We start from the raw sequence: 26,571 nt of genomic DNA, 5'->3' as shown, positions 1-26,571 counted from the left end.
GGTTAGAAAAGGAACTGCAGTGTCATATTTGTAGCCAGTGCTGGCAGTTGTCAAAGCAGAGATACAGCGGGCACGACGTGCCGTCGAGATGTGAAATACGGTGGCACCGGGTAGCGGTTTCTTCACTTGCCAGACTGGCAGGGCAGGTGTGTCCATTTCCTAATGGGAGAATCTGTGCAATTGAGTCTTTTGGGGGGAAACAGTTTTTTCCCTCAAGGACTTTACAGGCGAATGCAAAAGCTGGTGAAAGTCAACCTCGGGGAAGATCAGTTTGGATTCCGTAGAAATGTTGAACACGTGAGGCAATACTGACCTTACGACTTGTCTTAGGAGAAAAATTAAGGAAAGGCAAACCTACGTTTCTAGCATTTGTAGACTTAGAAAAAGCTTCTGATTGGAATACTCTCTTTCAAATTCTAAGGGTGGCAGGGGTAAAATACAGGGAGCGAAAGGCTATTTACAATTTGTACAGAAAGCAGATAGCAGTCATAAGAGTCGAGGGGTATGAAAGGGAAGCAGTGGTTGGGAAGGGAGTGAGACAGGGTTGTAGCCTCTCCCTGATGTTGTTCAATCTGTATATTGAGCAAGCAGTAAAGGAAACAAAAGAAAAATTCGGAGTACGTATTGAAATCCACGGAGAAGAAATGAAAACTTTGAGGTTCGCCGATGACATTGTAATTCTGTCAGAGACAGCAAAGGACTTGGAAGAGCAGTTGAATGGAATGGACAGTGTCTTGAAAGGAGGATATAAGATGAACATCAACAAAAGCAAAACGAAGATAATGGAATTTAGTGGAATTAAATCTGGTGATGCTGAGGGAATTAAGATTAAGAAATTAGTCACTTAAGGTAGTAATTGAGTTTAGGTATTTGGGGAGCAAAATAACTGATGATGGTCAAAGTAAAGATGATACAAAATGTAGACTGGCTATCATAAAGAAAACGTTTCTGAAGAAGAAAAATTTGTTAACATCGAGTATTGATTTAAGTGTCAGGAAGTAGTTTCTGAAAGTATTTGTATGAAGTGTGGACATGTATGGAAGTGAAACATGACGATAAATAATTTGGTCAAGAAGAGAATAGAAGCTTTTAAAATGTGGTGCTACAGAAGAATGCTGATGATTAGATGGGTAGATCACATAACTAATGAGGAGGTATTGAATAGGATTGGGGAGAAGAGAAGTTTGTGGCACAACTTGACTAGAAGAAGGGATCGGTTGGTAGGACATGTTCTGAGGCATCAAGGGATCACCAACTTAGCATTGCAGGGCAGCATGGAGGGTAAAAATCGTAGAGGGAGACCAAGAGATGAATACCCTAAGCAGATTCAGAAGGATGTAGGTTGCAGTAGGTACTGGGAGATGAAGAAGCTTGCACAGGATAGAGTAGCATGGAGAGCTGCATCAAACCAGTCTCAGGACTGAAGACAACAAGAACAACAACATCATCTCAATAGAGATAGGTCATGAAGAGTTATTAACTGGGCAATAGTCTTTGTGTTGTGTTAATTGAATGGAAATGGATTGTTAAGAGGAAGGGGTCTAGTAAATCCTGAAGTGGCTGGTGAGAGACAAACTGTATCAACTACTTATTTTATTAATGAATAAAGGTTTCAGTTAAAACATTATGGGCTTAGAAGGAATGCTGAATGCTGCAGATGGGCTCACTACACAGTCAGCACTGTTACTCACCTCTCCTGGAAGAGCTTCCAGCTACAGTGTTAAGGCCCACCCTGTAGACTGCAGAGTCTCTCCGTTCGTTGCCTAATCTTTGTTCACAAGAGCTCCTACCTCATCTCTCACCTGGACCTTCTGTATAGACTTGTGGAATAAATAATAAACTATTTCTGAAAATTTAACATCTAAAGTCATTAATAATCAGAGTAACAAGTTTGCACACTTACATCCATACAAAAAAATACTAAATTCCCATCCTAGTCATTTGTATGATGACAGTGCAACATCATTACTGTGTGTCAGTTTTCATGTGAGACATGAAATGACAATCCTGTCTCAGTGATTTCCATTCATGGCTAATAGACATTTTCAGTTTCTTACCTGTTAGTGATACTTTGCTCATAATATTCATTTAAAGGTAGTTGATCAACAAAATGAACGAGTATGTAGTTTGAGCACTTAGCCAACATTGGTCACAAATAGAAGTTATTCAACAACAGTTCTATTATGAAAAATTTAACTTAAAAAGATAGTATAACTGTTACATAAAATGTTGTTAAAACAATATATACAGCTGCAAAAAGGTTTAGATTTGTTCACAATTGCCAAAAAAGAGAGAAATTACAAACAACTGAGTTGTGAAAAGTGAAGTAACAAAGTTGATAACTACAGAAATGTGCTGCAATTCATACCTTAAACTGCAACTTGACCATTGTCGAATAGAACTTTCTCTGCATTTCTCATTATTTAACAGAGGTACTATTGGGGCTCAAGTACATCAATATTACTGGAGACAGAAATGCAATAAAAGCTTTAAAATCAAAAGATTGTGGAAAGCTGCATCAGACATTTTATTATATTTACGAATATTTCAAGAATGTACAGTTATTCCTTGTGTCAAGAACTGCATGTGTAATTGCAATGGTTAAAATTGGAATATAAAAAAGATCACATCCACCCCACAATGCAGATTAGTCTATTGTCTCACATCAAGTAGAGATCAGAGCAGCCATACGTACTAGACTTACACACGGGGTATTTTCCTGTACGACAAGTGCCGGCGTTTGGACTGCGGGGAGCCACCGATGCCGCAGGTCAGCTGTGGCCGCTGCGTGGTGCTCGGGCGGCAGTGGCAGGTGACGTATCGGTCGTGGTGATTGCTCTAGTTTGTTTCATGTATTACGCAAATTGTCTTCTACTGCACTCACTCAGGGTGGTATGACTCCCAACACTTCTCCCAGGGCATTTATAATTTTGAGCGTTTGCTGGGGCCTCTGTCTACCCGCACGGTGTACGTGTTCCTTCATTTGGGTTATTTATTCCTAGACAGCCATACGGGTGGATCGGCACTGCCCGGCCTGTGTCGTCACCACTCGTGCCTCGCTTCTGTAGCCGAGGCTCGGTATTGCTGCAGTGCTGTTAGTGCATTTTCCATCTCCAGTAATATTTAGGATAATCAGTTTTCTAACGAGGGAACCTCCCCATCGCTCCCCCCTCAGATTTAGGTATAAGTTAGCACAGTGGATTGGCCCTGAAAAACTGAACGCAGATCAATCGAGAAAACAGGAAGAAGTTGGGTGGAACTATGAAAAAAAATTAGCAAAATATACAAACTTAGTAGTCCATGTGCAAGATAGGCAACTTCAAGGATAGTGTGAGCTCAGGAGTGCCGTGGTCCCGTGGTTAGCGTGAGTAGCTGCGGAACAAGAGGTCCTTGGTTCAAGTCTTCCCTCGAGTGAAAAGTTTACATTCTTTATTTTCGCAAAGTTATGATCTGTCCGTTCGTTCCTTGACGTCTCTGTTCACTGTAATAAGTTCAATGTCTGTGTTTTGCGACTACACCGCAAACTTGCAGTTCGGAAAATATTCATTGACCTGGTTATTGAAGTCGCGAGCTATATTTGCTAGATTCATATTGCCCACGGAATACATCTCACGTATTTAATGCACTCTCGTCCAAAGTAGCGAACAGTCAACTGCCAGCCAGGGGGCCTCGTTAGCAGGAATACTCTCTCTTCAGTGCGCTGTAGTCGACAAACGTGTGTTTCGATGTTTTTTTAGGTGTAGCGTCCCCATACTACGGCGCAGTTACCTCGCATCGGACAGACGGACAGATAATAACTGTCTGAAAATAAAAAAAATGAAACTCTTCACTCGAGGGAAGACTTGAACCAAGGACCTCTCGTTCCACAGCTGCTCACGCTAACCACGGGTCCACGGCGCTCCCGCGCTCACACTATCCTTGATGTTACCTATCTCCCAAATGGACTACTCAGTTTGTATATTTTGCTTTTTTTTTTTCATAGTTCCACACAACTTCTTCCTGTTTTCTCGATTGATCTTTGTTCAGTTTTTCAAGGCCTATCCACTGTGCCAACTTATAACTAAATCTGAGGGGCGTGCGATGGGCAGGTTCCCTTGTAAGAGCAATCCGGGACACTTGGGTTTATACATAACTTCATTACTACAGTTATGTTTACCTTATGTACTTCTTACAAAAATTTAACATACCGTTTGACTGCGGACGGTCGAGGTGAGCGTGCGGATGTGCTAAATGATATTCAAAAAGCACTGCTAACACACACTGCATCCCTCACTCAATATTAACTTCCGTATGGCTGCAGTTCCATTACAACAAATAGTTTAAGTGATCTCCTTTGAGTTTGCTTTTACTTGTTTTTGAAGATCATAAAGTGGACAATCAGTAAGTTAGAGATGAGGGTAGGTAGAACCCACTTTTGTTTTGAGCATCTCTTACTCTATCTTCACGCATAAGACTTGTTGAATGTGGTAGGCCTATATATTGTGAAAATATACATTTCTATAATGTTCTACTACTAGGAAACTCGTTTTCACGAATGCTCAAGTGAGAAATAAATTATTGCACTCATTTTGTTTGTCGGTTAAAAACCAGGACAATTGTATCCTAAATGATTTTCTCGGGGCAGCAGGATCTCTGGTCAGCCTAATAATATTGGTGTAGTTGGATCTGATGAGCACCTCTGTTAAATAATGAAAAATATTGCTCAACACTGGTGAAGTTTCAATTAAGTTATGAATTACAGTGTTTTGGCAGTTTCCTATTTTGTGTCATTCCGACTGTTCACAAAACTATATGTATATAATAGAAGGAAACATTCCACGTGGGAAAAATTATATATAAAAACAAAGATGAGGTGACTTACCGAACGAAAGCGCTGGCAGGTCGATAGACACACAAACAAACACAAACATACATGTCTGCTTGTGTTTGTATGTGTGGATGGATATGTGCGTGTGTGCGAGTGTATACCTGTCCTTTCTTCCCCCTAAGGTAAGTCTTTCCGCTCCCGGGATTGGAATGACTCCTTACCCTCTCCCTTAAGACCCACTTCCTTTCGCCTTCCCCTCTCCTTCCCTCTTTCCTGATGAGGCAACAGTTTGTTGCGAAAGCTTGAATTTTGTGTGTATGTTTGCGTTTGTTTGTGTGTCTATCGACCTGCCAGCGCTTTCGTTCGGTAAGTCACCTCATCTTTGTTTTTATATAAAACTATATATATATGAAGACAGTAACTGTTCTCGAAAGAACAGATACTGTAGATGACCGTGCAGCCTTTTCCCTGTAATAAATGATGACTAACTGAAACCCTCAGCTGCCGACAGGTGTTGTTGATATACCTCGATGTGGACAGCTGAAAATATGTGCCCCGACCGGGACTCGAACCCGGGATCTCCTGCTTTCTTTCTGTAAATCTGCAGCTGCACCTGTTTCCCAGCTTTCTTCTGCAGTCGCGCTACTCATGTGTGTCCTCGGTGGCTCAAACAGATAGAGCGTCTGCCACGTAAGCAGGAGATCCCGGAATTGCGTCCCGGTCGGGGCACACATTTTCAGCTGTCCACATCGAGGTATATCAACTACACCTGTTAGCAGCTGAGGGTTTCAGTTAGCCATCATTTGTTCACAAAACGATTCAGTGTTTGTCATTTATCTCTTTTTGGTTGTGAACAAGTCTAACCATTTTTTCAACAGTAAACTGTATTAACAGCATTTAATGTAACCATTATACTATGTTTTGTAACTTAATTTTGATACTGCAAATAAAAATTACTTTATAGGACTGTTGCTAATACAGGCTAGGTGATATTACACACACATACATTTCATTGACCAATTAAGTTTAAATCAATACTACGAGCAGAGTTGCACCAACAACAGGGATAAAACAGAAGTGTCAGTTACGAGTAGAAATCATTGAGATCAACACGGTTTTCAATTGGGACAAGAAGTGACGGACAAAATGTAACAGCATTGCTGTGTGTGTGTCACTGCCAGCATACAGATCACTATGATCGGAATTTTGGATTTGTACGTACTGATATAAATGCCTACACTGATGTGAATGTGTAGGATTATAGGAACCAGTCAAGCAGAATCATACAGGTAACTACTGCCAGCATAATAATGTGTTGAACAGGAATGGAAACGGAAGTTTATTTAACAGGAGTTAGGGAGAGAACTATTTACAAGTGGACTGGTGTCCACCTTGGATGTCATTCAAATCACACACAAAGATCACTTGTACGTGGGAAGGGGGCTCCACAGTTGAGGTTTAGAACAGGAAGGACGATCTACTGACCTTTTCTATACTTTACTATATTCAGTGGTTTCCTTCTGTAAATCTGCAGCTGCATCTGTTTCCCAGCTTCCTTCTGAAATTTTTTTAACAGTTGTTCCACATATGGAAATTAATATTTCATTAACATTGTGGATGTATTCCTCTGTGATGTAGCACCTTATGTTTAAAATGATTAATTTGCTCCAACATTTTATTTTCTGAAGACCAACTACAATCTTACTGGTCGTATGCTGTGGAATGTGTACCAGTTCTCACCGACAAACTAGGTGAGCAGGGAGTGACTTCAAAGAGAAGTCACAGCGTCATTTGTTCTGGGCTTTGGGTCGGCAGTACTAGCTCACACTGAAACCTTACAGAGCACAACAGAGCGACCAGCCATTCACACACTTGTTTAGTGTCAGTTATGTGACTGGCTCCTGCAGCTTTTTAATGCTTGAGCTTCGGTCCACACACGCTCGTTCCTTTTCTACATCGAGGCACATCTGCATTTATTAGCTTATGTGAACACTCGGAGCAGTCGACTGGAGTTCTCAATATTCTCGTCAGCTCCACTGAGAGACTCTACGAGATGTGGAAACACGAATGTGACATGCCATTAGTGTGACAGGAAATATTGTTCCAAACATTCTCCACCAAACTTACTTCTGACATATATGACACAGGACAGAAAGCTGGTCAGCATCAGTCATAATAGTTTTTACTGCAGCTCTAGATTTTGTCTAACAGTGCTATATATAGTATATTTCCCTAGAGAGAGAGAGAGAGAGAGAGAGAGAGAGAGAGACATTCCAAGTGGGAAAATTATAACTAAAAACAAAGATGATGTAACTTACCAAACAAAAGCGCTGGCTGGTCGACAGACACACAAACATAGACACAAAATTCAAGCTTTCGCAACCCACGGTTGCTTCATCAGGAAAGAGGGAAGGAGAGGGAAAGACGAAAGGATGTGGGTTTTAAAGGAGAGGGTAAGGAGTCATTCCAATCCCGGGAGCGGAAAGACTTACCTTTGCTGTGGGGATGTTGTGAAGGTGACATGGTATTTAGAAGGTGGAAAGTGTAACATGAGGCTGAAATGAAAATAAAAATAAAAATATATGGGGAGAGATGAAGGTGAACTAGAAAGCAACTGGGCGTTCTGGTGTTAAAAGTCGAAAAAGTGTTGGTTAAAGCTGACCCTGTGGTGAACTTAGGTTGGTAAACAATGATGTGCACAAAGGTTAGGTGGTTGTGTTGCCTCCAAAACACGTTACAGGGTGGAGAAATTCGGGGAAAATTTCGAAAAAACTGCGTGTAAATGTATTAAAAGGAGTGGTTATGTGGTGGCAGATTATGAAAATGAGGCTAACAATTGTCTGACGAAGAAATAATAATGTTAACAACGTTAAAACTTGTGGGAAGCTGCTAAAAAATGGTTGGTGATGTTGGAAAAATGGGAATGGAAACAAAGCGAAAGTTGTTAGAACTAGCCGAAATGGTTGTACAATATCAATGCTTTATATACACTAATGATACAAGAATCAAACAGTACACTGAACTAAAGCCATCTCACAATTTACTTAATTCCAATTCCACTGCTACAGGTGGTCATGTAGAGTCAATGTAATTTTAGCACACATTCCAACATAACTATCAAATGTACGAGCATCAGTCCAACTACCACTGCTGCTGTTGGTACACCCATACAGCTAACCTGTTTGTCACACTGGACAGCCAACTGCTATTTTATTACCCATCAAAAAACATGGGGTTAAAATTTTAGATAGAAATACAGTGAATTCAGAAAACAATTACAATAAAATACCATTTTGTTTATAGGCACATAAATTCGAGAATTCTTACAAGTGTTACAGTGCATGGAATCACTTATTCCCATGAAATCCAACATGAGACATGTTAAGAATACACTGTAACCTTTATTCAGACAACCAACCAAAAAAGTGATTTTTTTTTGTACAGAAATGCAAGTTCACACATCACCGACATGTAGGGCAGCACTAAAAGTTGTTATCCACACATCCAGTTTTCCTAAAAGTTTTGGTGAGATTTAGAGAACACAAGAAAACTAACTTATTCGTTCATTACGTCCTGCACGTCTCATCAGTGAGGATGTATGCATTAACGAAAGATAAGCAACCCTGTCAGATTAGCCTGCACATCGCATTAGCAGTTACGACGGAAAAAAGGGGTGGTTTGTCGTATGTCAAATCCAAATAGTAGTGTACTTCAGCTGCTGTTTGTGCTTGCTACGTATTGTTCTGTCAGCTCTGCCATTCCCCTTTACATTTTTCTAAAAATTATGTTTGCCTTTATGATTTGTTCCAGTGGTTCCACTGCCAAATATGAACGTTATAGAGAAAATTAAAGTAGCTTTCTCCACTAATAGACATTAGTTTGCATCTTAAACAATAAAAGTGATAAATTCTGGACTCAGGAATATAAAAAAGCACATGTAAAACCTACAACTGGCAGGAATTTTTGAATTAGATACATTGAACACAACTGTTAAGAGACATAACGAATCAGCAACAAAACACAGGACACCCATTTGAAAACATAGATCTGATGATATTATACAACTTTCAAAAAAAACACAATGGATTTAATGAGCAGCTTAAATTTTTGTACACCACAGAAAGCAATGAGGAAAATTCTCAATGAGAAACTGAAAAGTCACTCTTTCTTGTTCATATGATAACTATTTTTTATAAATATATATTTCCACATACATATAGAATAATTTAATAGATAATTCTGTAGTTATTAGAGCTAAAATAAGTTTTTTAACTGACAACTCTCTATAGGCTATGTAATGTAATCAAAAAACACTAACAACTCTGTGGAACCATAGTATCTCTGTAGATTGTTTTGTTCCCTAAAACAGTGAAAGTGATAATTTGCACATGAGTGACATTCTGTGTAATGGAGGCAGCACAATACCTCTAAGTAGACAAAAAAAATGCGATTTCTAACATTAGCACCTAAAAATACTCGGTCATTATGTAAAAAAAATAATAAAAAAAAAAGCTGTGGACTAACTGCCTCTGGACCAAAAATTGGGCCTTAATATATCCTCACAATAATAGGAGCTGCAACTACACATTGTTTGATGTTTAGTTACAGAAACTACAAGGAAAACACAACTCATTCAATTAACTGAATATATCAAAATTTCCTTTTTAACAGTTTCTTCTACTACTTCGTTGTTTAAATAATGAAATTAACAGATATAGTTATACGAACAATACTTTTGACAAACATGGTAATTATTTTGGAAATAAATAAGGGCTGGCTTTGATAGCAAAAGTAACTAGGACTGGTCGAAATAAATTAGGGAATTGATAACATATGCAAAACTAAGCACAAAATTAGATCTGGTGCTCTATTTCTTCAGACCGAAGGCCAACCTTTCTCTTTTCCAAAAATGCAGATTCTTCTGATATACTCCTTGATGCAATAATTTACCGACAGCTGTATGTATTGTAGAAATTTATTTTATTTTACTTTATGAACTTTTATGTGCTACCAGTTTCGGCATTATATTAATGCCATCTGCAGGCCCCACTCGTCGTAGTCGTAAAATCGCTATACACGGAAGGAGCTGTATAACTGCATCTGTGAATCACTTTGTCCTGCAACAGCTCTTGGTGGCCAGCTGTTGTCCCACGATCCATAATGGATCAACGAAGATTATTCTGATATATATATCAAAATAGTAATTAGTCAAAAATAAATTTAAGGAGGCAGATGGGAAAACAAGAGAGTAAGTAAAAAGAGCCCAGATTGCTTCGTCACATGTCCGTTGGACACTGAACTGGCACTGTTCGATCATGCTTGTAATGTCGGTCTTTCCAGTATTACGTAAATATCGTTCTTGGAGTTTGTATTTTAATATTGTACTCTTCTAGCATTTGTCACTGCTATTTCAGTACACACCTGTCCTGCTTGGACAGTGCCAATGTTAAATAAAAGTTTGATGAATAACAATGTAACCAATCATTGTATACATGCTGTCCACGATTTAGGCTTATTGTATTTTCTTTGGCTCTTAAATAACAAAGTGAAAATGCTTCACACTACCATTGCACAAGGTGTATTGAACATGCTGATTTATTACAACAATAAAAATTTAAATTTTTCATCTTCTGGAATTGAAGGGAGTTTTCTATGAAGGTGCATATGGGGAAACTAATACTAACTGTGCAGTTTATTAGCAGTATGAGAAAAAGCTCACAAGTAGAGTGTACTAAAGTGCTGTTTTTGACACAAAACTCAAAAGTTAAACCATATTCATTCCAGAAGTGTCAACAAACTTCTTAGTCATAAAACATAAATAAAACAGTTTCTGCTTTTAGGAGTACAGATAAATTTAAATGAACTTAAATTTTTATGATTACAAACTTTTGAAACATAATATAAACAAAAGATGCTTACACAGTTAGGAAAATTTAATAATTTTGAAATATGCCACGAGTAAATGACAGTGTGTACTTAGTTGTTACAAAATAAATACATCATCATTTAATGACAGTGTACACTTAGTTTTTACAAACTATAGATATCTTTATGAAAACGCTAAACACATTTTTGAAACATAACAATATTATTCTGATGAATACGGTCTCGGCTTTTGATTTTGGAAAACATAATCTAGGATCCTGGCTTCTTAATTGCAGTGCGATTTAGGTGAGATGGACGCAGCTACCGAGAAGACAATATTGAATAAACAAAGCAAGGTAGGTCAGAAACACTGCGCACTATCTACTGGGTGATGAAATGTTTCACCACATCCGGTTGTGACGTGAACTTTAAGTGGCACTAATACAAGGATTCAGCCCGGCACGTTACACATGGGAAGCAATACGGAAACTGACACAGTAAGTTGTAGGCTTGTATGTTGCCAGTGGAATGGAGGCATACAGATCCTCCCAGTAAGGTCATGTAAGGCTGGCACACTGAATAGAGGGTATGTCGAAAAACAGGGCCTCGTAGGCAAAAAAGTGGGGAATAATACAGTGAATTGGCATCCTGAATAAATTAACCTGCTTTCAGAAAGTAGTCTAAAGAAAGGCAGACAGAGACTGCACGCTTCTAGGACACTTTTCAAAACGTGTCGGACTTGGCACGATTACACGCAGTCAGTCTCGAGTATTCGCGTGTTCCGCGAGGGAGTATTTTGAGAGAGAGGGATGCAGGAGGACGTCCACTTATTTGGATAAAGTCGTGGAGCAAACTGCAGCCACTCTACAAATCAGCAAACGATCAGTGATAAGAACCTGTAAGAGAAATTCGTGAAAGAATCAGTCGGGTCATCCAAAATGCAAACACCTGGGAGAAGAGGCACCTCGAGAAGCGAGTCACAGATCTCAAACCTTTTTCGTTATGTGCGATTTGTCATCAGATATATGTGTATACCGAACTATTGCCCTCGTGTCTCACGCAAGTAAAATTTTGCTCCACATCCTGAACCAAAGTTTGAAGCTGTACATTCGGCCTCACATATCCACAGATCAGTCAGGTTTTGTTGAAGGGAAAGGAACTCGTGAACAGATCTTCAACAGGAGACAAGTAACAGAAAAATTGTGAGAGTTCTGTGTTCCTGTTTTCATCTGCTTTCTTGACTATAGGAAAGCTGTTGACAGTGTTGTCTGGGAAAAGCTGTAGCAGGTGCTTGCCGAGTTCAGTGTCCCACCCCACTTTGTAGCATTGATCAAAACTCTCTACAATAATTACTTCGCAGTTGAAAAGACCAGTGCTCGCACATCCGATTCCTTCAGAGTATCAAATAGTGTGAGGCAGGGTCGTGTCCTATCCCCACAACTGTACAACATCTACGCAGAACATGTCATTCTGGTAGCGTCGTCTCACTTCTGCATCCTCCAATTTAGCATTGTCGAAGGGAGCCATCTTTTCAGGATTTCTTCGCAACTTGGTAGACAGCTTCAGATGTACACTCCTGGAAATTGAAATAAGAACACCGTGAATTCATTGTCCCAGGAAGGGGAAACTTTATTGACACATTCCTGGGGTCAGATACATCACATGATCACACTGACAGAACCACAGGCACATAGACACAGGCAACAGAGCATGCACAATGTCGGCACTAGTAGAGTGTATATCCACCTTTCGCAGCAATGCAGGCTGCTATTCTCCCATGGAGACGACCGTAGAGATGCTGGATGTAGTCCTGTGGAACGGCTTGCCATGCCATTTCCACCTGGCGCCTCAGTTGGACCAGCGTTCGTGCTGGACGTGCAGACCGCGTGAGACGACGCTTCATCCAGTCCCAAACATGCTCAATGGGGGACAGATCCGGAGATCTTGCTGGCCAGGGTAGTTGACTTACACCTTCTAGAGCACGTCAGGTGGCACGGGATACATGCGGACGTGCATTGTCCTGTTGGAACAGCAAGTTCCCTTGCCGGTCTAGGAATGGTAGAACGATGGGTTCGATGACGGTTTGGATGTACCGTGCACTATTCAGTGTCCCCTCGACGATCACCAGTGGTGTACGGCCAGTGTAGGAGGTCGCTCCCCACACCATGATGCCGGGTGTTGGCCCTGTGTGCCTCGGTCGTATGCAGTCCTGATTGTGGCGCTCACCTGCACGGCGCCAAACACGCATACGACCATCATTGGCACCAAGGCAGAAGCGACTCTCATCGCTGAAGACGACACGTCTCCATTCGTCCCTCCATTCACGCCTGTCGCGACACCACTGGAGGCGGGCTGCACGATGTTGGGGCGTGAGCGGAAGACGGCCTAACGGTGTGCGGGACCGTAGCCCAGCTTCATGGAGACGGTTGCGAATGGTCCTCGCCGATACCCCAGGAGCAACAGTGTCCCTAATTTGCTGGGAAGTGGCGGTGCGGTCCCCTACGGCACTGCGTAGGATCCTTCGGTCTTGGCGTGCATCCGTGCGTCGCTGCGGTCCGGTCCCAGGTCGACGGGCACGTGCACCTTCCGCCGACCACTGGCGACAACATCGATGTACTGTGGAGACCTCACGCCCCACGTGTTGAGCAATTCGGCGGTACGTCCACCCGGCCTCCCGCATGCCCACTATACGCCCTCGCTCAAAGTCCGTCAACTGCACATACGGTTCACGTCCACGCTGTCGCGGCATGCTACCAGTGTTAAAGACTGCGATGGAGCTCCGTATGCCACGGCAAACTGGCTGACACTGACGGCGGCGGTGCACAAATGCTGAGCAGCTAGCGTCATTCGACGGCCAACACGTCGGTTCCTGGTGTGTCCGCTGTGCCATGCGTGTGATCATTGCTTGTACAGCCCTCTCGCAGTGTCCGGAGCAATTATGGTGGGTCTGACACACCGGTGTCAATGTGTTCTTTTTTCCATTTCCAGGAGTGTAGTTGGACTACCACTGAGAAATGATCGGAATTCGTATCTGCCCAGCAGAAGGATCACACGTGTTCGACACTACCACGGTGTCCTCCGTCAACGAGAACACGGTCGATCTGATTCGTCGTACTTCCACCTGGGGATGTCCAGGTAACTTTATGTATTACTATGTGGGGAAAGGATGTGCTTCTAATCGTCATTCTCCTTGTCTCGGAAAAGTTTATTAGTTTGATACCGTTCTCATTCCTTGTTTTGTGGATACTGTAAGGACTTCTCTTACCAGTTGGGCATTGAAGTGTCCCATTATCAAGTGAACTGAATGTCTCGGTAGTCTGTCAACTACATTCTCTGGTTCAACGCAGAAATCATTCTTTGTTTCCTCATCAGCATCTTCTGAAGGAGCACGACAGCTCACTAGGCAGATCTTAATATAGTTTAGCATTTAAAATCATCCAACAGATGCTGTCATTTACTTGAGCCTATTTGTTGACAACTGATTGCAGAAAATCTCACAATATCAGAGAACCATACCAACATGAAGACACACGGTTGGTGTTGAGGAATGCAGTGTTACAGAGTGCAAGAAGAGAACTTGCTTGCCATCCAAAACGCAAAAGTAAACCTCGGTTCGATGGAGAATGTCTAGAATCTGCCGGGATAAGATCAGTGAACAGGATGCACTGGTTAGAAAAACTCACTTACAGAAGAAGCAAGGGTAGCCTAGTGTGAAGCGAGGTTTAACACGGACAGACTCACGAGAAAGAAGAATCGGGAACACCGTAAAAGACTGTTTAAAGCAGCAGAAGAAGCAAAGTCGTCAAGCTCGATTTTCCAGGCCTTAACATTTGCCAGAGGTGCCTACTGACTACGTACTGTGGTTCTAACGTCCGAGGATGGTCTACCATTGCCCACATATTTACTTTGAGGCCGATCATAGAAAAATTCTGCGAATTCATTCGGGAACTACAATTCATCTTCATCGACTTTTGGCAAGCTCGTGACAGCACTGGCCGCGTCACACTATGGGAAACGTTAGAGGAACTCTGCATCTCGTCGAAATACGTCCGTCTAGTTGCAGCTTGCTGCTCCCAGTCAATTTCTGAAGTACAGTTTGGCAACCAACTATCACCACCTTTCACTATCCAAAATGGATTGAGACAAAGAGATCCATTGGCGCCAATATTATTCAACTTGGCCTCGGAAAAAGTAAGCTGTGACACTTGCCGACCCAGAGAAATGGTGGTGGGAACAGACAATTCTGGCATTTGCTGGCGATTTTGTGATCCTCGGCAACACTCTAGAAGAAAAGCGTGCCGATACTTTCCAATTCCTTCAAAATGCAAAGGAAATTGGGCTGGAGGTGAACAAAGACACAACTAAATATCTTTGATTATCACACTGTCAAGTTCCACCTCCTTCCACTGTCGTAGACAGGCATACCTTTGAATGAGTTGAAGAGTTCAAGTACCTGGGCTCAATATTAACCGACAAAAGTTAAGTCACGAAAGAAGAACATCTACACATAACAAGTGCTAATCGCGTGTTCTTTAGTCTGAACAATCTTTTTAAATCTCGCCTGATATCTCAGAGGAACTAATTTTATCTGTACACAACACTGCCGAGGCCAGTACTTTTACACAGTAGTGAAACTTGGGCGACATCAGCAATGACAGAAGATTCAATATGTGCGTTTGAAAGAAAGGTACTTCAGGAGATCTATGGACCTGTCTAGAATAATATGGAAGGTAAATGGGAAAGTAAGAAAGAAAGGAAGGAAGAAAGAAAGGAAGAAAGAAAGGAAGAAAGAAAGAAAGGACCTGTACCAGAGGTGTGGAAAGCCACACATTGGACAAATATTGGGACAGAGGTGACTACAATGGTTTGGCCACATCTTGCGAGCAGACGGATCTCTTCCCGGGGGTCCTCCACTCTCAACGCACAGGAAAATACCTGAGAGGACGCCCAAGAACACGACGGAAGGATCGAATGACGACGATCCTCAAGAGGTGGAACCGGCAGCCGTGGAGGATGACGCTAGAGACAGGAGCAGATGGAGTGCCATCTGCAGCAAATATGTCCTTTCTTGTGATTGACAGACATCCCTTTTATGATTTTTTTGTGTTTGTAATGTTTGTTTTTCCTATTGTTCTGCTGTAGGTCTCAAACGTCCATTAATGCAATAAATGATGATGACAACATGCTAGAAATTGAAACTGTTTCGTTTCTAACTGTCTGGTGTTATTCACTTTTGTACCAGACCTCTGACTACCATGAAGACATGAACCAAAAATGCTTCTGTGAAATGGCTGTAAGAGCTGTGCTTCAAAAAATTACTGAAAACTCTATTACAGTCACGGATAATACTCCGTATCAGTCTGTTAGACAAGACAAGGTGGCCAGAATGGCAACCATGAATGAGACATTGTTTACTGCCTAGAAAATGGAACACTGTTTGACAGTACATTGACAAAGGCAGAGTTATTAAAACTTGAGTCACAACGCATGCCAAAGAACACACTTTACATTGTGGATGAAACAGCAAAATAGTATGGGCATTAAGTGCTCGTATGCCTCCTAGCATTGCCATTTCGATGCAACACAACCTATTTGGGTGCAGGTTCTATGTCATATTGCCGGAGAAAATAAAAAAAAATTACGTTGACTGAGGTGGAACAGCTTTTGAAGGAGGCAGTGCCACTAGAAGACTGGCAACAGGTAGTGGGTCGTGTAAAAGCATCGAACAATGGAGGAGTGTCACAACAGTGCACTGAAGGCTTTATAGTATCTGTCAATACCAGCAGAGACACCGACTCTTCCACTCACTGAATTCAATGTTGTCTTCCCGCAGTATGACAAGTATTTTAATGAACATCTTACTTCTATTAATTCTTGTGTTTGTGACCATTTTGATCAGTTTCTCTTTGCTGTTGTCAGACTAGGGAATACTATTCAGCCACCTCCCACCATCTCCTTAAGGTAAGAGTCTGCATTTTAAATATTTCATTTCGTGTGGACACCAGGATGTTATTTCGTGTGTGCAATAGTTTCACAAATACGCAATGATAGAAGGAAGCTTTCCTGGATGCCAATGTTCTATTCCAGCAACCACTGAAACACCATCCCTAATGAATTTCCGATTTGCTTAGAGACACCACTGGGATCTATACTAATCCCAAACTTCAGAATCTACACATTATTTTCGTAGAAGATAGAGACTTCAAACTTCATACTTGTTACAAGTCAAATACTGAAACAATTGTGAAAAACCACCATTTTTAGAAACAAATGCAACACAGTACAAAAGTTTTGAAAAATCTGTTGCCTCAAGCAAGATATTTGATATTTTAGTGATCGATGAAGAAAAAAAGTATTGCTCATAGAGCATTTGTTTTTGGGATATGGTGTGATAAGTCTGAAGCTGCTTATCAACGGGAAAATTTAACCTGTTTCAGAAAAACTAACTTAACTCTTTCCCTCATTAGAACTGCAAACAGAATTTTGACATGCTGAGACAAACTACTGTTGTTGTTGTTGTTGTATGTAAATTTGAAAGTTTTTATTTGATTTTTGTGGAAGATGCAGGCTTTAACCCTTTCACGTGCACGGGACACATTTGTCCCATATATAAATCACCTTAGTAATTGGACTGTAATCACAGTTGATGTGCTGCAGATGCTCTACTTGAACCAGAGATATTTGTTTTCTTTAATATCAATTATCTTTGGTGGCAACAATTACTATAACTACCAATAGTAGTCTGTTGGTGGTTCTCACTTCGTGCGGACACACAAATTTATTCAACTATTGTGTGCATATTGTGTTCTCTGCCTTACTGTCATAGCTTGAAAGTATATTCAAGTAAGTTTCTCTTTTACTTTAGACCATTCATTTAGAAAATAACTGTATTTAATCAGTGGAAATCATTATTTTCATTCTTTGGGACATAGTTGTCCCAATGTACCACAATGGTAATTTGTGTACTTGTTTTTTGAATGTCATGAAATCGTTACTATTACATAAAAAAAAGAGCAGAATGGTATTTAAAATTTGGTTGAAAATATATTATCTTTCATTTTATTAAATAAGTGGAAAAAATTTGTGCTGGTATAATTTCAAATCTGCTTTTAGGTCATGTGCTCCAGAAAAAGAGAATTTTTCATCACTGATGAAAGTGTTATGCAGATTTTTGAGGCTTGCAGTAGTGATGACGAAGATAATCTTTAACTGGAAGAAGAAGAAAAAATTTTCTTGAAGGAGATATGGAAGATTAAAGAGAACATATTATAGAACATCCTGAAAAAGAAATACGTGGCCCACCTAGCAAAAGAAGACATGCAGACGAAATATCAGAACCAAATGCTGAGGTACCTGATTCCCTTCCAGATTTGTCAGAAATTAAATGGTCCAGAACTTACCAACCAAGACAGTTCAGTGATAACATGAATCATGAATTTGGGACAGTGCTTTTGTTTAGTGTCAGTAAAAAATCGTGAAATGCCACAGCCATTTGAAATTTTTTCTTCCACTATTGGCCTAAAAGATTTGGTGCATGACATATTAATTCCTGAAAGTATTCGGTATGCAGAACAATCGGGCAACGGATTCAGCACAAATGAAGATGAAATCAAGGCATTTCTTGCTATGAACCTGGTAATGGGGTACCATATTTTTGCCTACATTCAGAAGCTACTGGGTAACTGAACACGATTTAGGTGTGCCTTATATAGCTCAGATTATGCCACTACATCCGTTTGAAGAGATTCGAAAGTACTTACATTTTTCCAACAATGCAGATCAGTCAATAAAGGAAGACCGCACATACACAGTGAGACCTGTAATTACCCATTTGAACAAAACCTTCCAGCAATCTTAATGCAACTAGGGCTCAATCTGTAGATGAGCATATTGAGATTCAAAGGACATAACATAATGCGACAGTATGTCAAAAAACAAGCCAGTCAAATGGGGTTTCAAAATGTGGTGCAGATGCGATTCGGAAACTGGCTACCTATTTGAGTGTGATTTATACACTGGCAAAAAAATAAAAAATGAATTAAAAAACCACACACACACACACACACACACACGCACACACAGGTCCTGAAGTAGGGCTTGGTGAGTCAGTAGTTCTGCAACTGACAAAATCACTATCCGGACTGAGATGTGAAATTTACATAGATAACTTTAACACTCCAGCCTTGCAGTATTACCTCGGTTTACAAAATATCAGATCGTGTGGAACAGTGCACACCAGTCATAAAAACATCCCAAAGACATTCCCTCCAGACAAGGAAACGAAAAGAGGTGATTCATACAGTCTCAGTAGCAGTGGTCTGACAATAGTCAAATGGATGGATAACAAGCCAGTTTTTCTACTGACTAATTTTATTTTTCCAATACCACGTACGACAGTGAAGAGGCGTCAGTCTGGTTCTTCTGAAAAGATCCATGTTCAGTGTCCTCTTATAATAAGAAAGTACAACAAGTGCATGGGAGGGGTGGGCCTTATGGACCAGAAGAAAGTGACTTATGAGATCGACAGGAAGGCAAAGATTAACTATTACCTGAGAATTTTCTTTTATCATCTTGACATAGGTGTAAACAATGCATATGTAATATATTCAAGATTGGCAGAAGAATCAGGATTCAAATCGACACTATCACCCCTGGAGTTCAGACAATGCATTGCGAGAAATCTAACTGGAAATTATTCAAGTCAACAAAGGAATTTATCAAACATCAAGAACGTTGCAGACCAGTTGCAATCCAAAGAGTCCAGAGCACCGAACGATAAAATTAGACGTAAGGAAGAGATGTGTTCGTTGTGCTTCAAAGTGTGTTGAAAATCGCACTTACAATGTTTGTGAACAGTATGGTGTTAATTTATGCTTTACTTCAAGCAGAAACTGTTTTGCAGAATTTCACATCAAATAGACCACATATACACAGCCTTTAATTTTTCAATGTATTAAGTGTAATGTGTTCTGTAACTGTCCTCTAAGGACCACAGGGACAAATACGTCCCAGTTTTTTTTTAAGCACTACGAATAAAAATGTTTGAAATAATAACATTTTGTTTATAAAACCTCTAGTTACCACAGAGATACAAAAATTTTGATTACTAGCACTTTAGTTTTCTTATGTACCTGAAAGGGTTAAAGTGTTCCCTGTTGCTCCAGAGAGCAATTTGGTTTGGCGGCTGTCTCCAGACAGTACTTGACATAATAAAGCCACAACTTTGGAGTCCAGACGTTGAGTGACAACTCATTTAAATCAGACTACAATGACGTATGTATGCGGCGTCCTTTCAAAATGGTAGGGATTCCCAACTCCTTGCTTCATGTAGGATGGGAGCTTGTTTAATACCTTTCCACAGAGTACACCACTGCACTCTGAACCCTAAGAGGCAAAGTCTACATGGAAACCGTCTCTCTCTCTCTCTCTCTCTCTCTCTCTCTCTCTCTCTCTGTGTGTGTGTGTGTGTGTGTGTGTGTGTGTGTGTGTTTTACTATCATTGACAACAAGTACTATTATGGAGTGAATATGTTGGGAAATGAGATAATTGCACAATTCTTAACAAGGCCTCTGCAATGTTTACCGTTGTCTGCCTTACACAGTATTCTTTCTGCTTAATAAACAATTTTACATCAGGTGCACTGTCCTAGAGGATAACTCCACAAAACAGTGACCATGTGTAAAATGTCAGAATGGTAGTTTTTAGATCAAAAGAATGAGATGCATCTAAATTTGAAACACCATGAACATTGTCAAGTTTGTGTTGCAACCAGTTCAATGTAGATCTCATTTCTCGTCTGTTACAGAGACAAAGATTTATTAACTAACAGAACTTTGGGGACCCTGTTTCTGGTTCTTAATCTCTCTACATACTGATTTACATACAACACCATCACTCTAGATCAGTGGTCATCAAACTTATTTGCTCAAGAGCTTATCTTTATAAATGATCTGCCTCTCTGTACAGATTCACAATTTTTGCTGATGACACTACATTAGTTATCAATAATTCAGTAGATAAACTTGAAGAAACAGCAAATAAGGTTTTAAGTGAAACAGTGAACTGGTTTAACATTAATGGCCTTTCCTTAAATTACACTAAAATGAACTACATTCAGTTGCACACAACATTCAAAGATGAAGAAATAGTAATAAAAGTAGGTGAACAGGTGATAACCAGGTTGGATACCTCAAAATACCTAGGCATCCACATGGACAGAGAACTGAACTGGTCAAACCATATCCTGGATCTACGCAAAAGTTTGAGTTCAGCAACTTACACATTGGGGTGTATGAATAAAAACCAAGAACATTCTCCAGAGTAGATACTCAGAGCAAAAGCACTTTCTCAGAGAAATTTCTCAGTTTCATTTTAATAAAAACTAGGCAGCATAATCTCTGACCCAGGAGTATTTTCTCTCTACCTCCCCTCCTTATTGAGTAAGTTCTCAGCAAAGAAATTAAAATCCAACATCTTTGGTTCTCAGTTGGTTTCGTTTGCATGTGTTTCTGTTACTGAAAGTTTTTCTTACATTATTTCTGTGCCGAAATGGAAGATTCCGAAGAAGCTTTCGTCAATATTATAAAAGATTATCCAGCTATCATCAGCAAATCACAAACTCCGGCAGCAAGAAGGAAGAAGACAGATAGTATTAAGGAAATACAGCACTGTTACAGAGTTAGTTTTGAGAAAGAAATTTCAGATGGGCAGGTTATGAAGAAACTGCACACTATGAAATCATGCATCAAGTCTAAGACAGATGTAAATAAGACGGGCAACATTAAGATCTCCCTAAAAAATTGGGAACAGATATTTTTGAGGTTTTTGGATGGAGATGACTGCAACCCAAATATCCACAGAATTCCTGGTAAGTCCCATACTTTCCGTTTCTTTTTTATTATGTGCTTAATTAGTTTTGAAATTGTGAATCAGAAGAATACTTATTTTTAATACGTGAAAGTGAAAATGTTTGGTAAAATTTGTCTAGATCACTTTTCTGTAAAAGTATCACAGTATTATGCACGAAATTGGACAAACCCCTCCCACATTTCTGCGTACACCTGCTTGCTATATATACTAACTAGAAACTGAATTGTGACACACACTATTAGATTTTTTTTTTTTATTAGGAGCTTGTGCAGTAGGTGGTTCCACCTCTAGCATCTCTTCCCCAGGGAGTTCGGAGGTAACTGATGCAGATCGCACATTCTTCTAACCAGAATCAGTTTTGCAGCTACCGCAAATTGTTACAGCAGACCCTACAGATCTGATGGGCCCCGAAGTTGTCAAACCTGCTTAGTCACCTGTTTTGGGGCATGACAGAGTGTCTAAACGGCTGAGATTGAGCACAGAAACTGATGAGATGGCGAATTTGTCCAACTCACAGTTGCAAAGGCTGGTGCTATTGTACCAGTCAGATATACTGAAGAGAAAGCAGCAGAAATTGATGCATGAAGAAAAAGATAAACAATAGAACAAATTGTGTAATGTTGTATTATAGCACCAATTTTTATTAATAAAAACATTTTTTTTAAGGGAATGTTCATTTACATTCCTCATATACCAAATTCTGTATCCTATTACAGATAATATTCAGTACAAATTTCTTTTCAATGAAACAACAAGAGTAACATAATCCAATTTGAAATGTTAAGAAATGTATGCACTTATTTACTGTCGTGTCAGGCAAATAGGTTCACCACATCCTTTAAACAATTTTTCGGTAAAGTAAAACAAAAAGAGTAACTTGTACCTGTTTCAAATGGTGCAGGTTAGACAGTTTGTGCACTTATGAAGATTCTTATCACTAGGTGCATCAAAATCCTCATTCTCTATGTGTTTTGCTGTGTTGTGCAAAATCAAACAGTCTATTATCACACTGGGGATTTTTGTTTGGGCAAGCCTTATTTTATTTTGCAGAATTGGGAAACGCATTTTTATCTGTCCAAAGCACAGTTCGATTATCACCCTTTCCGTAAAGTCAGGTACTTGGGAATACACCGGACAACAGTATTACTAACAGTTCTGTATGTTCTGCAACAGGTTAACAAAAGCACTATATTGGATCCGTTTTCCGAGAAATGTTAACGAACTATAAACAGCTAAAACTAAATGGCAGTCGAGATGTAAGTTTCTGTGTGCGGTAGGGGGCCCTAGACTGCACTCGCATACCTGTAATGAAACCTTCTGCACGTGGAGACGAATACGTTAATCGAAAGGGCTTTCCATCTATAAATGTGCAGGCAACGTGTGATAACAGCAAAATGTCTACGAGTGCTGATGCTTCACGGTCTGGGTCTGTACATGACGCTACAATACGGAGAAACTCAGATGTGTACCGTATATTGTGAGAGAACCACGGCAATGCTTTAATTTTAGGAGACGAAGGAAATGGCATTGCAGTGCAGTCAATGACACCGTTTCAAAATCCCGAAACACCCGATGAGAGGGTGTCCTAGTTTTATTATTACGAAATACAACAGGTCACCCGAGTACTTTATTCAGGCTGCACGGTTTGCAGACCACTATTCTATGTTGTTAATGTAATAGATGTTTCCCATTTTAACCGATCCTGCATAGGTGTGTGTGTGTGCGCGCTACAATGTGCACACTAACTCTGCCAGCACTTAACTTGTGAATCATGTTCCCTCTGGAGAATCCTGTATGAAAGCCAGCCCAACAGACAGTTAAGTGACGAATGAGTGTGTTCTATCAAAGGCCATTTTCACAAAATCTCTTCAAAATATTGATAGCTGCGTTTTATTACATAATACTAAAAGCCTGTCAGTTACACCTCGAATCCTTGATAAGCACAGCAACCCTTTCAGACCTGGCGGGCGGTCACAACTGCACACATGAAGTTTGTTCACTAATATTTCTCTTACAAAAAATATCAGATGCATCCAAACCCCCTTCCACGTATTTGTGTACATTCGTTTTAGCTGTGTTTAAGCAGCTGCTGCTCTCTTGTGACCAGTCTGGAACTATATAGTTAATTATACTCTGCGGCATTCTCTCTCTCTGTGGGAAGCCATTACTGCTCGATTTTATTACTATAATAGACATATTCTAGACTTTGTTTGCGAACATTTTATGTAGTTTTCTTCTTTTATGAACACTTAGAAGAAGTTTAGTGCAATTTTCAGGAGTTTCATTCTGTTGTAATTTAAATATTATTTACACATTTGTGTACAACCTGGTCTCTAGTAGTTTAAAATAGGTATCATAATCTAAAATGTGAACCAGGTGTGTTGCATGCCTATGGTAATATTGTGTGTGTTTTTTCCCCACTTAATTTCAAGCTCAGCAGGAAGAAAGAGAATAACCGGCTTGTACATACAATTTTATTTTCTGTATTGATGCTGTCTGACTTACAAAATACCATAAGAAACATCTCTCTGTTGAGAGACTGGGACTTGTTTCTAGACATAACTGAAAATGGCAAAATTTCTGACAGTTTGAGGGATGATGATTATGTATCAGTTATTAAAAGCCATGTCCCACAAAAAGCAAAATAGTGAACAGTGTGAAAAAGTTTAGAATACAAAATTGTGCTTTTGTTTCAGAAATAAAGGGTTGGTGGGACCCCCAGACCAGATGAGAGGAAACGCAGATCACAGCAAACTAAGTAATCACTTGTTTACATAAAAAAGGCAATATAATAGTTTGATAATTTAAAAATAATGAAACTGTATGGTTATGGATCTCCCTGAAGATGCCTTAGAGCAAGAAAATGGCGAACCGTGTCTGGGAAAAATAATTTGCAGCAAGAAAAGGCAGTTTTATTTACAAAATAGGTAAAAGCAAAATGTTTTGCAGTAGACAAAGTTGATAAGAATGATATATATATATATGCACACACACACACACACACACACACACCACATCTGAAGATGACAAACGTGGTGAGTACCGACATGAACATTTTATGCAATGGAAACAACCCATAGTTAGATAATCTGAGAGGCAACGTAATGGTGACAGCTAAAGACTATACAAAATGGAAACACAAGCCTCTAAGTATTACTGCAGAAACTTACAAAGCTCCAAATTTTGAAGCATCTGATTTGTGTTCACCAATACAGTACTTCAAAAGATCACCAATTTAGTACTGGAGGGCAGCGTGGAGGGTAACCAAGAGCTGAATATACTAAGCAGATTCAGAAGGATGTAGGCTGCAGTAGGTACTGGGAGATGAAGAAGCTTGCAGAGGATAGAGTAGCATGGAGAGCTGCATCGACCTAGTCTCAGGACTGAAGACGACGATGACATTGTGGTATGGAAAAGACCTTCATAGATCCCGATGGAATTTTTTGTTACAGGTAAGACTTTTTTCATTCCTCTCCATAATTAATTATATCAAGTCCATCCAGGATATATTGTCTTTTTTATGCATTGTGTATTTTCTTCGTTTGAAGCCATCCCCTAAGTAGTATGCAAAAGTATGAAAAAAGTAATAAATGGTAATTTTCATTTCCTTACTGCGTACTTTAGTTAATTTAATCAATTTCGACCTGAAATTCAGTGGTTTTGTGCTCTGAGCCTCAAACAGTTGCCGGAGATGGCAAGATGAAGGCACTCTGTGTAATACCTGCAGCCGGGAGCCCCGTCTTCGGACTCCTGCCACTGCAGCACAACACAGCAGAATCTGCCAGTGACTGTGACCACATACTGGACACAGAGGTTGCCGTCTGGCACCACCTCCTCCATCACGTGTACACGGCCGAGGTCCCGGAGGGCACAGGAAATGGGCAAAACTACTGGCAGCTGCAGACAAGTACGAGCTCTCTCTCTTTAAGGAGGCTCGTGAAGAAAAGTCTGTCTCAGGTCTGAAACAGACACGATCCAGACTTATTATGGTATGGCCATTAGAAATAACTGCAACAATGTACAAGCAATGAGGAGAGCCATCTGGGCTATATTCTTTCATAAAATTTCAACAGATGAGGAACCACGACATAACCTTTGCCAACGGGGACCTGACAGCTGGTGCAAATTCGACAACCCAGCTACATCTTCCAGCTATAAGCACAAACATTCAATTCTAGAAAAAATCCTGCTAGCTGTGAAACCCATTTTCAGAGTCCTTAGCCAACAAGAGCTCTTGAAAAGGAGTCTCCATGGAAAAAGTCAAAAGCCAAATGAAAGTCTGAATTCTGTCATTTGGACAAGGCTATCAAAAACTGTTTTCGCTAGAAAAGAAACACTACAATTTGGTGTTCATGATGCAGTGATGTGCTTCAATGCTGGTGTGTCAAAGAAGACTGATGTATTAAGACTTTTGGGAACAAAGGATGGTACCAATACTGAAAGGGGACCAAAAAAGATTGACATGGACCGTATCCGTTATGCTGATATTTCTGCAGGAAATGCTACCAAGGAGGCCAGGATAGCCGGAAGATAAAAGAAAAGAAGATAAAGATCAAGAGGCTGAGCCACAGTATAGCCCTGGAATGTTTTAAACACTACGCTGTATGTCTGTATGACATTGTACATTACTTTCTTGCATGTAAAACTTTTAATACCATTTTTCTCAAAACTACATTTTTTGACCTTCTGGTACACTTTTCTCAAAAACTATGAATGCTACAGACATCAGACTTACAGTATCTCTTGTTAATACAACAATGATTAATTAGATAAAAAAATAGACCAGTAGTGATAAAAAGAACAGATTTACAAGCTCCAAGGTGTTTAGAAAAGTTTTAATTTTTTGTCGTATAGAACAAAAAAATGATTACTCATGAAATATATAAAATACATTAACCATTTTTTATGTGATTTGAGAATGATGTTTCAGCTGTACACTGTAAAAGTTTCAGGTATTTATCTCCATTAGTTACTTCAGAAAGCGTACCTGACATTTGCTCGTTTTAGCATCGATTCCTTACGGGAGTTC

The 26,571-nt window shown here is 40.0% G+C and overlaps 1 protein-coding gene across 1 annotated transcript in view; it reads right to left on the bottom strand.

The window, feature by feature from the left end:
- The window catches only part of LOC124553562 (WAS/WASL-interacting protein family member 3-like), an 86,606-nt gene extending 61,224 nt beyond the window's left edge, over positions 1–25,382 (bottom strand). The window contains exons 1-2 of the mRNA XM_047127408.1: positions 25,264–25,382; positions 12,161–12,248 (exon numbers count right to left, since the gene is read on the bottom strand). Coding sequence (XP_046983364.1) covers positions 12,161–12,248; positions 25,264–25,382 — 207 coding nt within the window. The remainder of the gene's footprint in view (positions 1–12,160; positions 12,249–25,263) is intronic.
- Positions 25,383–26,571: the final 1,189 nt, after the last annotated feature.

This window comes from Schistocerca americana, chromosome 11 (assembly GCF_021461395.2).
Source record: "Schistocerca americana isolate TAMUIC-IGC-003095 chromosome 11, iqSchAmer2.1, whole genome shotgun sequence".
NCBI lineage: Eukaryota > Metazoa > Arthropoda > Insecta > Orthoptera > Acrididae > Schistocerca > Schistocerca americana.
The sequence above is the reverse complement of the archived record's forward strand: the minus strand, read 5'-3'. Positions and strand labels throughout refer to the sequence as shown.